Genomic DNA, 15,879 nt, shown 5'->3' with positions numbered 1-15,879 from the left:
ACCAAAGTGACTGTGAACTTGTAACTTTCGATACAGTTGAATTATTTTTCTTAAGAAAAGAATATATCTATATATTGAGCAGGGGGGGGCGTACATCTCATTGTTTCAGTTCCTGTCATTCTCAACAGCAAAGTTGTATCAATAAAAATGTTTTAAAAAGTGTGATCTTTCTCTCACCAGGAATGTTCACTGGCTAGATTCTTTGTCAGAGAAATGTCAGAATGTCAAACATTGCCAGGAGAACTTAGTTATTTTTACTGGCATGGTACAATAAGGGTACAAGTCAAGAAGTGGAGTATTCCAGTAACATCTGGGAAATGACGCACACCTGAGACAAAGGCAACTCTTTGTGCATGAGTGAGTGGGAGTCAAAATTAGACATCAGATGTTTTAGATGAAAAATTCAGAAGTCAAACAATTATATTGACAACACAAGACTGGCGACCCTTCTTTTTCCATTTCAGTTGCTCTGAACTCATCTTATGACTGCTCTTGATGTTTGGGTTTTTCTCCTCTTCCTTCCTGCATCCTCTGTTAATGGTCTGGCTTTACTACTTAACTCTGCCTGGTGTGGAACCACACAAACACTAAAACACACAATTACGCATGTCCTGTATATATACAAACATACACATGCAGACTAATGCTAATGCAGCTTACATACTCTTGTTGTTGCACATTCTTTCACATACACCAACATATCCCAGGAATCAGACACAAACACATATACACACCTCCTCGTAGTCTCTACCCCTGGCTGCGCCCTGTCTCAGCTCTCTGTTCTCTCCTTCACAGGCCAGCGTTGTCATGGAGACCGCTCAGTGTTCTGTCGTATGGAGGTGCTGAAGCGCTACTGCTCTCTACCGGACTACCAGCGCATGTGCTGCAAGTCCTGCAGCAATGTCACCATCACAGACCCTCTGCCCAGCTCCACCCCCAGATCCACCCCCATCACTTCCATCTGGCCCAGTGTTACTGCTCCTCCACCCACCAGCAGCCTCAGCTCTGGTTTCATCACCACCATCCAACCCACCGAAGCTGTAATCACCACCATTTCAGCTTCTACCATCAATCCCTGGACCATCACTCATCCTCCTACCTTCACGACTCCCGTCCCTCATTCCACCCCAACCTCACTGCATACCACAGAAATGGTCACCACTCAACCAGCACCTGCCACAAGTGTCCCCGTCCTCCCTACCACCTTTTCCATGGCAACCACTTCAGTTATTACATCTCCCAGTATCACTGCTCATCCCCTGCCTCTGCCTGTCCCAGACATAGATGAGAGCACAAATCCACAGTTACAGAGCACTACAAATAGTCCAACAACTTTAGATCTGATAACGACCACAGACTCTCCAGGAAAGACCAGTCCAACCATGACGAGTCCCACAGAAAACAGTACCAAAACAGTCACCCCACTAAAATACAAGCCCAAAAAGAATATTCCACCAAAGAAAAATCCCAAAAAAGTGAATCTACCAAAGATCAATCCAAAAAAGAATACTGCACCAAAAAATACTACCAGAAAAGATGTTCCACCAAAGATTAATCCCAAAAAGAAAACAAACACTATTCCCAAAAAGAATACTCCTGTAAAAACAAATCCCAAAAAGAATACTCCTGTAAAAACAAATCCCAAAAAGACCACTCCAGCAAATACTACACCTAAAAGGACTCCTCCAATAAAGACTACTCCCAAAAAGACTCCTCCAGCAAAGAGTACTCCCGAGAAAAAACCCAAACTTACTCCCAAAAATAAGGCTCCACCAAAAGCCAATCTCAAAAAGAACATTGGGCCAAAGACAAAAGTTACAAAACAAACCCAAACAAAGACAAACCCCAAAAAGAACTCAAAAACAGGTCCCAAAAATGCACCAAATTCACAGACCAAGGTTAATCAAAATAAGGCCACAGTGAAAAAGACAAATCCAAAAAAGACACTTAAAACAACATCTTCACATTATACCACTCCATATACAAGCCCAGAACCATCAAAAGAGTACTTTTCTTCCACAGTTTCCTCCACCACTAGTGTTTATGCTACAGCAGTGAGCACGCCTTTCCCTGAGTCAAGAGTCAATGTCACATACATCAGCAACAACACAGCAACAACAGATGAAACTCCACTGTGGTTCCATGACAACACAAACTCTGGAGCCACAACTCCTAGCACTTTTGATGATGTCCTAACACCCACTGGAAGCATCCACTTTGAAGACACCACAATGCCCAGTGGAACCATGCCATACAGTGATGTCACAATTACCAGCAGCGGTGACACCACAGCAACCAGTGGGGCCATTCTAAGTGGCGATGACATCACAGTATCCTATGGCAACATGGGGGTGGCCAGTGACACCATGGTGCTGGATGATGGTCTCACTATGGTGATACCGACCATCAACAGCGAGGATATGACGGATCTGGCTTCTTCGCCCTGGGTGGACCTGTCTGAGTACATTCCTGTGAGTGTCCCTGTTCCCACGACAATGCCAGACCCCACCACCACCACCTCACCTCCCACCACCATTTCTCTGACAACAGAAACAACAGTTACTGTAGCTACAACGACCTCTACAGTAAGACCTCAGCGAAGGCCAGAGGAGAACAGTGAGAACAACTCTATCGACATCTTATACAACAGGATCGTTGGCGTAGACAGTGACGTCTCTCAGAACAACCTGATCCCAAAACGTCGGGTCAACCTCCGGGAAAGAACCAGGAACAAACGCATTCAGGAGCTTCTGGAGGAGAAGCGGAACTTTCTCCTCAGGATGAAGAGAGGCCAGGCAGCACAATAGACCAAGCCTTCTCATTTCTCTTATAGAGATGAACGTTTTCCTTACAGACTTTTGTAAGCCCTGTTTAAACCCCTCTGAACTGCTATGGTGCTTTCTATCAGGCCTTTCCACACACAAAAAAAAACAAACTTTCATATCACTTTTGTGGCAATCAGGACTGTCGCGGAGAGAAAATATCATGACCAAATGTTTGAACAGTTGCTTCGAATAAAGAAAAGCCCTTTAGAGTACAGACTGTAGCAGATTTGAAGCAAATCACCTCGCCTGTGTAAACACAATAATGAAAAAAAGAAGGGATGGAAAGCATACATCCAGTTTGACCAGCACTTTAAAAATGCAAGATTTTATCCTTCCAAACCCAAACCATCCACAGCCTTGTTTGAGGATTCATTCGGTGATGATGTTGATAAGATGTAATGTAGTTTGTCAAATGGTATCATCGCCACCGGCATTTATGGAGCCACAAAATCTACCACCTAGAATCCAAATCTGATATATTACTGCCCAGGACTGCAGCTCATTTCCCCCAAAACAGATATGAGTACCGCTCAACCCCCTAAAAACAGCTACTGTAGGACAAAATGAATATGTATCTGTCGCCTTGTTAAGTGGCCAGCACTCTGAATACCCTATACAATGTGGAAATTGGAGCTTTTGGAGGCCTGAAAGTGATATGGTAATGCTACACAAACAGAAAGTCAAAGTTTACTTTCAGTTAAATTGAATTGTCAAAGTTTATACTGCTTGAGTTGTGTTGCCTTTTCCAAACCAAACGTCTGTCTGAGCGCATGCATGGGGTTTCTCATCTCTCAGGAAGTTAAGATATGGAGTGGTAAGGGACATTGCCAAACACATGGTGCTTCCTGAATCTTGATGATATATTTTAATATCTCATTAAGCTATAGGTGTTAGAGCAAAGAAGAGAAAAAAATATTTTTATGGCGTTTTTTTGTTTATCTTGGTCAGTCAACTATGGTGCTTTTTTTTGTCAGTGATGCTAAAAGCAAAAATATAATAATAATAAAATAAACAAGTCTGTTTGTATTAACGTTATCCAAATAGAAGTTTTGAGGGCCAGTTTATTTTTCTTTTCTAAAAGTTTTATTATTGCTACATTTCTAACTTGCAGCAACTGCAAAAGCACCTACGGATCTTTCTGTACGATATCTGTACATATGAAAAAGAACTTAATGTTTAATATTTATTAAAGTTTAAGTGCCTGTGGTATTTTGCAAATTTGTAATTGTTGTGTGATTTTTGTTGCAGTGTCAACTATCATGCTGCTGCCCTACTTTATCTTTTTGATTGCATCAGTATCTGTTATATCACTCATGTGTGACAACCACTGCGACCCCGACTGCTGATCAGTTTAAGTCAGTGATGGAAGACTTCACGGCTTCTAATCCAGTTTGAGTCAGTTAAGCAACAATCATCAAATTATCACAAGCATGCTACAAGCTTTTCCTCAGTCTATATTAAACTTTCATTTGCACAGTAATGCAATATCTGGCACATAGAGGGAGACACAGCACTTAAATTTATGTGCATTGTATTCTGGTTGTGTTCATGTTGCCTTTGACAGAATCAGAGTAGCAGGTTCGGGAAATGACTATCTTTGGACTTTCTAAAAATATAAAATCACTGACTGCTAATACTGACACTAATATAGCGATGATAAGCTAATTTCCTTTTAATGGAGCAGCTCCCAGACATGAGTCAACATGACATGCCTAAATGCCCCAATGACAGGGCTAAATTTTTAAACAGGAAACTCTTTGTATAGAAGGTTAGAAAAGTTATGAAAGTAGTTCACAACAAGGTCTGGATACTGTTTCTGAAAAAAATCATGTTCTTAATTTATGTTTTCTTTAATTTAAGTACCATAAGATTCCATCATTTCTAGTGTATTGTGGTGGCAGATAGCCAAGATAATACTATTAGATACCAGTAGCCATGCAAACTGACCCTTTGACTTGAGATGAGCCCCAGAATAATTGTGTTTCTAAGAGTAGAAATGAGTTGTGAACACATTTAATGTGATTACTGACACAGGAAATATACCGTTACATTGCACTCACTCTCTTGCTCTCAGATTAGGCTCTGCGTCCAACTTTACATCTGGTTACTCACAGATTGTGTGAAATGTTGAGTCAACTCATTCAAACACTTGCCCTTTGACAGTAAACAGAAACCAAATTTAATTACCATTCTTACAGTATATGTAACATACAATAGTTCCACATGCAAACATGAGGAAAATCATTTTTCTGATTCTCTAGATGAACAAGACTTGACGTTGAACCCTAATTGTTTACATCCTTTATCTATCAGTAGATAAAGATTTTTGTTTTTGTCTTTTTTTGATTTGCTTCTTCTCCCAAAACTGGCCCCAGCTGGCCTCTGTAAAGTATCCACACCATTCTTGTTATGATCATTAAAGGTTGCCCTGTGGCTGTTAATAACTCTAAACAACTTCACTGCATCAGAATATTAGATTACTCATAAGTTCCTGTCAGGAAAGCTGAGCAGCAAATTAGGACTGAATGAAAAGTGTTATGTACACCCAAAATGGTGTTGGGAAGGAAAATACGAAGGTCTAACATGTGTCTAACTCCTCATGAGCTCAATTGACACCTTTCTGTGCCTTATGATAAGTCCACAATACGGAGAAATGTTTTTATACAATAGCAGATGATATTATATTTTTTATATTATTATTTTTTATTATATGATATATTTGTTGACCTTTGAGACAAGTGCTTAGCTTGTTAATTTATTCAGACAAACGCCTTGTTGGATTGAAACGATGCAGAAATCAGAGAGCCATTTTGAAAGCGGCACATGGTTCATGCAATTATGTGGACAAAACACACCAGTAGAGAAATATGAATAGGATCTATTCTCAGTGTGATATGATGATTAACAATCATAATTAAAACAGTGCAGTGTCCCCTTAATACAGTGTAATGTCAGCCCTCATGCCACAAACTGTAAGGCTCATCAATGTGTTTTATTTCTGGTCTTGTGAGATTGGATTCTCTTCTTATGAAATCAGGTTTCATAAGAAGGCTCCTAGTCAGGCTCCTTTAGACACAGTAGTGATGAAACATTTTTTTCCTTTTTTGAGATAAAAACGAACAAGTTCATGACAGCTCACGTGACTCATGGATGGTATACCCCTTGTGCTTCACTACTCAAAGCATGTACATGGTACAAGGGGTTGATACAATAGTACAGTAACAGTAATTGTGACACCTTAAAGACTATTGCAGTCTAAAAGCCCTTTATAATCAGTGCTACTGAGGTGAAGATGAAGCTACAGTTTTGCTATAATATATCTGATAATGCCATATAAGCGACTGTTTTTCACCCCCTGTGATGTAATCTTTTCTGCAAAAATATTTCAAAACAACTTATTCTTGGAAGAAGACATCTTTCTGAGGAATCCCCCCTCTCTGCCCTTCAGAGGATGACTACCGCATATGACCATTTCCCAGAACCCCTCTGGCAGCTGGAAGCTTGTTGATGAAAATCAATATCCAGGCTCAACAGTCGCACCCTTTCCATTTATCCATCTTTCAAGCTAAAGAGTCCACCTCTCTCTACCTGTACACTGAAGCTTTGATCAGCCATAAAACACAAGCATCCTCCTTTGTCAATCTAATTCATAGCAAACCCATCAGTGGATGAAAACAAGAGGTTCAAGAAAGAGAGAAGAGGCACGCTGAAGAGGAGTTGGAGTATTTAACCTGCTTTTTGCCTTTGAGCATAAAAACATGCCTTTTTCTGAAAATCTTTTTGTATACAAATTTTTGTATATCATTTTTTGTTGTAAGCTGGGATAAAAGGTCAAATTTGGTGGTTGAAAAAGTCTTGTCAAAATCTTGATCTCGTGGTAGATACAGAACAATAGGCCTTTTTCCCTGAGGACGTTTTGACATGTCACAGGAGGAAAAGGACAGGTGTTACTAATAACATTAACGATGGCTGAATTTTAGTGTTCCTGGTATTGTGCATGCTGGCTCACTGTCACACTGTCATAGCTTAATAGGACACTTGAATAGAACAGAGCCATTGTTAATGTTTTTAGTAACATCTGTGCATTTCCTACTATGACAAGTCAAAATGTCTGCTGTGAAAAAAGGCCTTGTTGCTCTGCATCTTCCATGAGATCAAGATTTAATATTCTTTCAACCATCACATTCAACCATTCAAATGTCAGAACACCCTCTCTGTTGTGTCACTCTGACAATATTGTAAATAATAAGCTTTATAATTGACCTGCATGAAAATCAATGTTTAGAGAATGAAGAAGTGCAATTTCTACTCATAAAAAGATGAGTTTATCTGCCAGAGCCTGTTATTTTAAATCCATGTGTTGCAGTGGGCAGGACTTGTAACAATCAGTAACAATCTTCATATATACACATACATGTAAAAAACACACAATCACAATCGAGGCAGCTGTGGCTCAGGAGGTAGAGTGGGTCGTCCGCTAATCGGAAGCTTGGCGGTTCAATCCCTGGCTCCTGCAGTCCACATGTTGAAGTGTCCACCAGTGTGTGTGTGTGTCAATGTGCATTAGATTAGATCCTGATGAGTAGGTTGGCACCTTGCATGGCAGCCTCTGCCATCAATGTGTGGATAGGTGAATGTTAATATGTATTGTAAAGCGCTTTGAGTGCTCACAAGACTAGAAAGGTGCTATATAAATTCAGTCACCTACGCAGCATACTCATATAATGTTGTGTATTTATGTGTTGAAAAATATAGATCTACAGTATGTGATCAAACAAACAAAAAATAGACAGAAGTTGAAGAATATTATCACTATGATGACTTTTTAGTAAAATGTCATATGTAAATCTTGAGGAAAAAATTGCACAGCTAATTTTAGACTTCTTTCTGCCAAAGTTACTTCAAAAGTAGGTATGTTTCTATGATCTTACCTTAATAAGACAGCAGTTGTTATGACGTCACAGTGGCTTATTGCCTTATCTTTCTACAGTACATACATCACACACATAAATGGCATTGGGCTACACAGCATTGAGGTCATCAGCCCATTAAAAAAACAAATGGACCTATTCATAATCGCTTTAACATGTCTGCTGATAAGACAGCTATTTCCTTGTAAACACACACAGAACAATAAATATGAATACCTGGAGCTTAAAATGATCTAGATCTTGTTTTTGCTGTTTCTCTCATGAATTCACTCCAGGCATTTTATTTAGATGTGAAGCCTGGCTGATGTTGTGCCTGCTGTTTGTGATTAGCAAAACGCAGTCAGTTCGGTGCCTGAGAGTCTGTCAAGACTATAACTGAACAAAGCCACGTGCCGGTGTGTGCGCGTTTGTGTGTGTTTTTGTGTGTCTTTGAGGCAAATTTAGTTCCTTGTGACCAGTCCATTAGAGATCCATAAAAAGCTGGGAATCTTTTTATAGGTTGGATGCAAAGAAGATGTGACTCATCTGACTCATCAGGGGTCATGCTGCTTCCAGTACACACACACACACACACACACTCTTACTGAAAGCCTTTTTCCCCAGACACAGGGGCGAATTGTTGACTGAAAGGTCTGAAGCAGGATGTTCGTGAATCCTCTGGTGAACAGTTGTGTGATCCTACACAAATATACACACCATGTAAAATATTGATAATCAATGTGTCACACCAGAAATATATTTAAATGCATATGTAGCTCTTTAGTTGTCTAATAATACATATAGAGCATCCAGTATTATTAGTGAGGATATGTGAAGTAAAATGTGTAAAATTAGCCTTCTATCGAAATGTCTCCTGGCTGCTTCTTGTGAAATGTGTTTGCAATAGTAGTCCTCTACTCTAAAATAACTGTAGCAGGTTTCATAATAACACTGTAACTTCATAAACATCACAACAAATTCTTGTTTAATCTGCAAAAAAAAAACAGATATTTTTTTCCTTTGGGCAGAGGTTATGTTTGTGAAATTAACTCCTGTAAAATGAATGCAGTTATTACAAATACCACAGTGGTCAGAAGCCTGACTCTCCTTGTGATTTGACCTTTTTAAAAATTCAAAAGATTATCTCAAATGTCCAAAAGCACCTAATGCCAGAGAAACAATCTTCTCCATGAGATCAATTCAGTTTCACAGTGATCAACATCGGAGCAGGGAAATAAAAAAGCACCACCTGCTGTCCATTTATTTATTATTTATCATTAAATCTTTATCTTGATGCAAGACACGAATTACAGCCAATTTTTACCACAAAGCTGATCAGTGGACAATGGTTTTGCTTATGTAACTCTTTCTACATCTGCCCCAGATCCTTAAAAATGGGTTCTTCCTCAAAAAGTACAGTCAGTACAAGCTGAAGTGCTTGTTTGGTGTTAAAATATATGCTTTTTTATTCATTGCTTCGAAATAGGTCTTTACAGTCAGTGTGGTCTTCGCTGAAGTTTATTTTTACACTAACTACAGTCTACTGGGGCCTAAACCACAAAGTCTTGGGGAAACACATTTCAGTAGCCTGCATAATAAAGAAATGTTTGTGGAAGATCAAACAGTTATACAGTGTCTCACAGATTTAAAGGTTTAATGAATAACTGAGAAATGCATCCAACGGAGTGAGATTGTTGACACAAGTGACTCATGTTAAGCCTCGGGTGAAAAGCTTGTTAAATCCTCTGATCTCAACAATGTGTCTTACAATCACACACACACAGTAAACACGTGCAAAGCTCTCACATGCACATCTGATTGTCTACATTCTTTACACAATTAAAGCCAAATATGTTTACAACAGCGCCACAGTAAGTAGATGTCTGTTGTTAAAAAGCATCATTCATTTTGGCAGATTTACCAAAATTGCAGGGGGTGACTGTCAGTGTTTCACAGAAATGGCACATTCTTAAAAAAGAGAGACAAAAATAAACCTCCATCTCTTTCCCTCTTACTGTTTTGTTTTCTTTCCTCTTTGTCTGTATCACTCTCCCCATTTCTCTATATTTATTTCTTAGTCCTTTCTCTTTCTCTCTTCCCTCTTTCTCTGCCTCTGTTTTTCCTCTCTCCATCAATACAGTCAGCCAATGACAGTGCTCGGGCTGAGGAAATGGATGGTGTGTCTATTTTTAGAACCAGGGAAGGAGGGCAAATCAAATCAAAAGTAAGCTAGGGAGAGAGAGAGAGAGAGAGAGGGAGGGAGGAGGGTTGTGAGGAGAAGATAAATCTGCATTCTACTGCTGCCTCTGGTCAGAGACAGTTGGAGCTACAGAGCGCGCTCAAGGAGAAGCATCATCACTGGCTGGAGTCACAGCATCATAAATAAAATAAAAAAACAAAAGAAAAACAGATACTGAACTGTGAAAAGGCTCCAGACTAATATTTGAGGTTGCAAGAGCACAAAAGAGAAGAAAACATCTACTGGACTCGACATCTGCGAGCAGGTGAGTGTGAAAGCAAATTGAGCAGAAAAAACCTTACATAATCATTATTACTGCAAATGCATGATGTGAAACGACACAGGGTGCCTATTCTGTGCTTCAGCCCCGGAGCTGCAGCCTCTGAACCATTTTTAGTGGCTGTATACTGAAGGTGTGGTCTAAATTTAGCAACGGTTACACCTTGGAAGAATCTGGGAGAGGCTGGCATTTTGGTTTGGCATGCTCTATTTTTGGCATGGAGGTCGAGACTAAAATATATTGTGGGCTACACTCGGGGTTATAACAATATGGGGTTACATAAGAAAACATAGGCTGACACATTCTGTGGCTTTACATGAGTAGGATGGCATTTAAAATACTCATCTATTTACGTTGCCTCTCTGCTCCTTGCAGGGATTGTTTGTATTTTGGGCTGTTTACACTGCCACTCCAAAGTAAGCAGGGGATGGTGTCTGAAATGGGGAAAAGGGAGAGTCAGGAGGAGGACAGATGAGCTTACATGTGAATTAAATTTGATTGATACAACAGGGGCCAAAATAGATGGTTGTGTTTCAAAAGGCTCCAGTCTACTAACTGTTATTTATCATGTGAGTGACATCCAGATGTAACAGCAAAATGATCTCAGAACAAAACACATCAGGCTGAAGAGGTCTTGGCACAAAGGACACTTGAAAACACACAGTATCCTTCAAACATGTTGTTTTCTGCTATGTATAGATATTTTGTTTCATTTCCAAAATGCTGTTGAATCAGATGTTTTCTTGAATGGAAATGGCATGGATGTGATCATGTTTTCCAACAAACCAGAACCAGCAAGGCAGCCACATATAACCTTATACCTGGACAAATCACATTATCATTTCAATTTGAGGATTGATACTATTAATCAGTGTCTATTGTTATCACCACGTTGAGTATATGTGTTTAAATCTGCTTTTGTAAGAAAACATCTTAAAGATTCAGTGAATTTAAAGTAAAATTGAAAATAAATCATTGAAAAACACCTTTCCCAGGTTTATATGCATTACTCTGACTGTATACTCCTGTACATTTATGGTTTTGGCAATAAACATGGCACCCTTCTCTCCTCCCTCCTTGTCTCCCTCTCTCAGCTATGCGGCCGCGGTCCAGACTGCTGTCCAAGAGAGGACTCCTGCTGCCCACAATCAGAGAGGGCACAGAGGAGACAGTGAGGGATTTGAATGAGGCCAACACACTCCACATGGCTGGCCATGGCCAGTCTGTCTCCTCAGAGGACTACCTCCTCTCCATCTGCCACCTGGCCCACCCCACCTTCCCCACTAGGGATGTTTCTCCCAACAACATCCACATACGCCAGCTGGACACCGTGCACCAGAGGCTGCGGCTGTCACGACTCAGTGGGACTACATCAGCCACCTTTGAATTCAACCCCAGAGAGGAGGCACCTGCCGTGGGTGCGCAGCAGGGAGAAGAGAAAGAACTAAATGGTGAACTGATGTTTGGCAACTCTGACCCTCTGGAGTATCTTTATGGACACCAGAACAACCTCTCCACCTGTCAGTCAGAAGGTGTGAGGGGGGCATTTGCGGAGGGAAGGTTTATAAGACAGAATGGGAGAGTATGGGAGGGACAGGCTCGCTCCAGGGCGCACAGCGTCCCCCGTGCTTCAAATCCAGGCCTCCCACGGCAACGCAAGAGCAGCTGCCCAGAGTTACACACCAGCACTAACAATTCCACTCCAAACAACTCCCCAAAACACAGCCTGTCCAGGTTAGAGGCCAGGAGAGGGAGCCTAGCAGACAGTGAGGAAGAGGGGGAGAGGACAAATCCAACCATCAAACAATCCTTCATCTCCCAGTGGATCTCTGACTGCAGGTCAGCTTGGAGAGAGGCGCGCGTGCGAGCCTGTATGCTGCCCGCCATTGCAGAGATATAGGATGCAAAACTGGACAGTCATTAGAAGAAATTTCTAAATAGTATCCTACTCTTTTCCTGTCAGTGACACTAAGAGACATTAAGAGATATGTGGAAATGTTTCATGCAGTTATATATAAGGGATATGATTAAATACACTTTAAAAAATACTGAGACAAGTAAATATTGTCATGATTGTCCATCTGTAACATTATATTAATGTCATTATTTACTATTACAGCCCTCCTATGCTAAGGCTATGTATGCTGGTGGTCATACAAAATCATAAAAAATGGACAAATCTGCAAAATCCTTTTATCCAGTGTTTTGTGAGCTAAGTATAACTAATTAAAACATTCTTTTGATACTCTCAACCAGTGTGATCAGTGTTTTTTCTCCATGCTGTGATCTTTGTTTTCTTGCATGTGCATGAACTCCCGTTCTTGGCTCTGCTGGTGCAGCCGCCGGGGTTTCTATGGTAACTGTCGTGGGATGCAGCTCTGGTAAACACAAGTGTGGCGGATCACGGTCTGAGCAAAGATGACACCATTGAACCCAGACATGCAAGATGGAGGTCATCTGTGTTAAAACAAGAGGAATTATCAGGCATAATAATGAGCTGAGAGGCGAAGTTACTGATTCACATGAGTACATTTCAATATTACAAAGAGCAGAAGATGATGAGCAGAGATGATCTGTGATGATCATTTAACCAGAATTGTTTTCGTCTGAACAGGTTTTGCCAGAAAACACACAAAGCATCCTTAACTGTTGTTTTGAATCTTAAACACTAGAGGGCAGGCTTATGGCATTTACTACTCAATACATAATCTCAGTCATACCTAATAATACACAAGACATGAGCAACACATCACACATTTTACCTTAAAATCTCAAATAGGCAGGTCAGGTCCTTGCAGTATTTATGGTATTGAAGGTGTGTAGTTATTTTCAACCTGACAATTTAGAGTTAGTTGCCTGCGCCCAAATGTGTAGGGCCCTCCTTCCCATAAGAGGACAAAAAGAACACACGTTTGTCTGAAAACTGGCACAGAAAAAAAGTTACAGAAAAAAAGTTCAGCCCAAAATAAATAAATAAACAAACATATATGTATCTAGATAGATAGATTAGCCTTTATGGTTATTTGTCTTGGGCATTTGAGGAAACATGGCAGCACACAGCCTTAACTGTCGTTTGATTGTATATGTATATGGATATATTGTGTATATATGACACACTATAGCCATATACATATACAATCAAACGACAGTTAACATGCAGTAACACACACAGATCCGTATACAGCTGAATGTACCCACCAAGAATGTTACGCGATGTACCACACCAGGATATTGCACATTCCCCTCAATAAAAACCATAACCTTTCACCCTCCCAGCCCGCCCACACACACACACACACACCGAAATATTGCACAGATGACCTACACCACGATGTTGCAAATTCCCCCCAACAGAAGCCATAATGCTTCACCCCTCCTATTGCATACACACACACACACACACACACACACACACACACACACACACACACACACACATTGCATCTCTTACTGTCTAGTAGTTTGACTGATAGTGGAACTAAGGAGAATTTATTCCTGTTCAACTTACAGTTTGGTCACCTGTACCTTCTGCCTGAGGGCATCAGCTTGTATACTTTATGAAGGATGTGGTTTGTGTCACAGGTGATTTTAAGGCCCTGCCTCCTCACTGTCTCCTCAAATATCTCCTGGAGAGAAGATGGGGGCAACATACCAATTATTTTCTCATCCCTTTTGATCAGGTTTTGGAGTTGTGATTTGAGTTTAACAGACAGGTTACCAAACCATGTTTTGATGCCATAATGAATAATAGATTCAATGGCCACCCTGTAGAACAATAACATAATGCTTTTATCCCCTCCATGGACCCTGAGTCTTCACAGAAAATGCAGATGTTGACTAATTCATTAACAGACATACTCCACTTGTGATCACCAACAGAACTGAGATCGAAGACCATTTCTTTAGTTTTTTTTGACGTTTAAAATCAGGTTGTGCCCCTCACACCACTGCACAACCTCAATCTCTCACTTATACACAGAAATGTCTGAATCTTTTTTCAGTAAACTTGAGTATGGCTGTATCATCAGAAAACTTAATAATGTAGTTGTTTGTGTACTGGTTATTACAGTCATTTGTATATAATGTGAAAAGAAGGGGAGAGTTTACTCAGCCTTGAGGAGTTTCAGTACTTAAAACCTGTATGTCAGAGAGAGTTGAGTCAACTTTCACCTGCTGTTGTCCTCCTGTGAGAAATGCATGATACCACCTGATTATATAGGGATTCTCTCTCATCTGTTTCAGCTTGTTTAATAGTAGTCTGAGGGAGAATGGTATTAAATGCTGAACTAAAGTCCATAAACATCGGTCTAGCAAAAACTGTAGGATTTTCAAGGTGTTTTAAAATAAAGTGAAATGTGGTGTTTGGAGCATCATCAGTGCCTCTACCATCATTATAAGCAAATTGGTAGGGGTCTAAGAGATGTTGTACCTCACTTAATAGGTTCCCTACCATAACGCATTCAAGTGATTTCATCAATATTGATGTCAATGCTACCGGTCTAAAATCATTATTTGCCTGTGAGCAAGGTTTTCTTGAAACAGGAATAATAACAGCTTTTTCCATATTGTAGGAATGGTACTGACCGATAGCTAGAATAGAGGGTTCCAAGCTGGAGTCAACTCATCAGCAAATGTATTAAGAAGAAGAGCCGAAATACCGTCTGGCCCACTGGCTTTCTTAGTGTGCAACCTTTTAAAAACTTTGGCCACAGCACTTGAATCAATTACTACTCTATGTGTTGGATCACATCACAATAATTGACAAGTTTCTACATTCATCAGTACAGTCACTCCCTTCACAATCAAAATGTTTATGGAAATTGCTGAGTTTATTTGCTTTTGCCAGTTCATTCAGTATATGCAATTTCCTCTTGCCCGAGTTCAAGTTGGCCATTTCTTTCACAAAGTCCCACAGTTTTTTTGTGTTCTTTGTTGAAAAGGCTTCTCTGACATTTGTGGTTGTCGCGGTTCCCTTAGTTTCTTTGAACTGCTCTCAGTTCCATTATATTGTTCCGGAGAACTTGTTTCTTCTGTGTTGGGCCTCAAACCACGAGGTCACACAGAGAAGGCCTACATGTAACCTGTGAGGCCTGACCACGAGATGCTTTTTCCTTTGTTTCCCCCGAGACAAAGGAATAGCGCCAAAATGCTGCTTACAGACAATGGGAGTCCATTGCAAACTCCATTTCCAAGGATGCCAGGCGGAGACGCTCCCACATGTGTCCAACCCTGTACATAGCTGTTTTGTTTGGTAGAATTAGATTTTAGAAAAGTTGTTTATTGAATGAAGCATTTGTTAACTTTGTTAATTTTGATAAGTTTGTTAAGTATTTTGTTAAGTTTAATAAACATTGTTATATCTTTAAAGAGAAGTTCTTTTGTCATTATTGTGTGTAACATATTGTTAAAAGTGGCTGATTGAAGGAGTCAGAGCTTGAATTCAACTCTTCTTTGTTCACTCTCGAATGTTGATATCTCTCAGATATTAACATTCTAGGTGAACTCCCATTTGTGAGACTATCTTGTTTGGTTATTGGTCCCAGTTTCTGGGTGGTGCCCCGTATTTGTTAATTCATATTGATAATTCTACTAATTGTCATAATTAGTTAATTATCTTTGATAATT

The 15,879-nt window shown here is 40.1% G+C and overlaps 2 protein-coding genes across 6 annotated transcripts in view; both read left to right on the top strand.

Moving 5' to 3' along the window:
• LOC121901987 (A disintegrin and metalloproteinase with thrombospondin motifs 2-like) overlaps nt 1-4,026 on the top strand; it is a 113,631-nt gene extending 109,605 nt beyond the window's left edge. For all 5 annotated transcript variants that reach the window (XM_042419120.1, XM_042419119.1, XM_042419118.1 and 2 more), the window contains one exon: nt 796-4,026. In XM_042419120.1, the coding sequence (XP_042275054.1) occupies nt 796-2,807 (2,012 nt within the window). In that variant the 3' untranslated portion in view covers nt 2,808-4,026. The remainder of the gene's footprint in view (nt 1-795) is intronic.
• A 6,021-nt stretch (nt 4,027-10,047) lies between these two features.
• si:dkeyp-72g9.4 lies at nt 10,048-12,455 on the top strand. The gene is made up of 2 exons (XM_042419599.1): nt 10,048-10,239; nt 11,349-12,455. The coding sequence occupies exon 2, from the start codon at nt 11,351-11,353 to the stop codon at nt 12,152-12,154; it is 804 nt and encodes a 267-aa protein (XP_042275533.1). The 5' UTR covers nt 10,048-10,239; nt 11,349-11,350; the 3' UTR covers nt 12,155-12,455.
• Nucleotides 12,456-15,879: the final 3,424 nt, after the last annotated feature.

Source organism: Thunnus maccoyii, chromosome 8 (assembly GCF_910596095.1).
Source record: "Thunnus maccoyii chromosome 8, fThuMac1.1, whole genome shotgun sequence".
Lineage (NCBI taxonomy): Eukaryota > Metazoa > Chordata > Actinopteri > Scombriformes > Scombridae > Thunnus > Thunnus maccoyii.
Note: the sequence above shows the minus strand (reverse complement) of the source record. Positions and strands in the feature narration are given on the sequence as shown.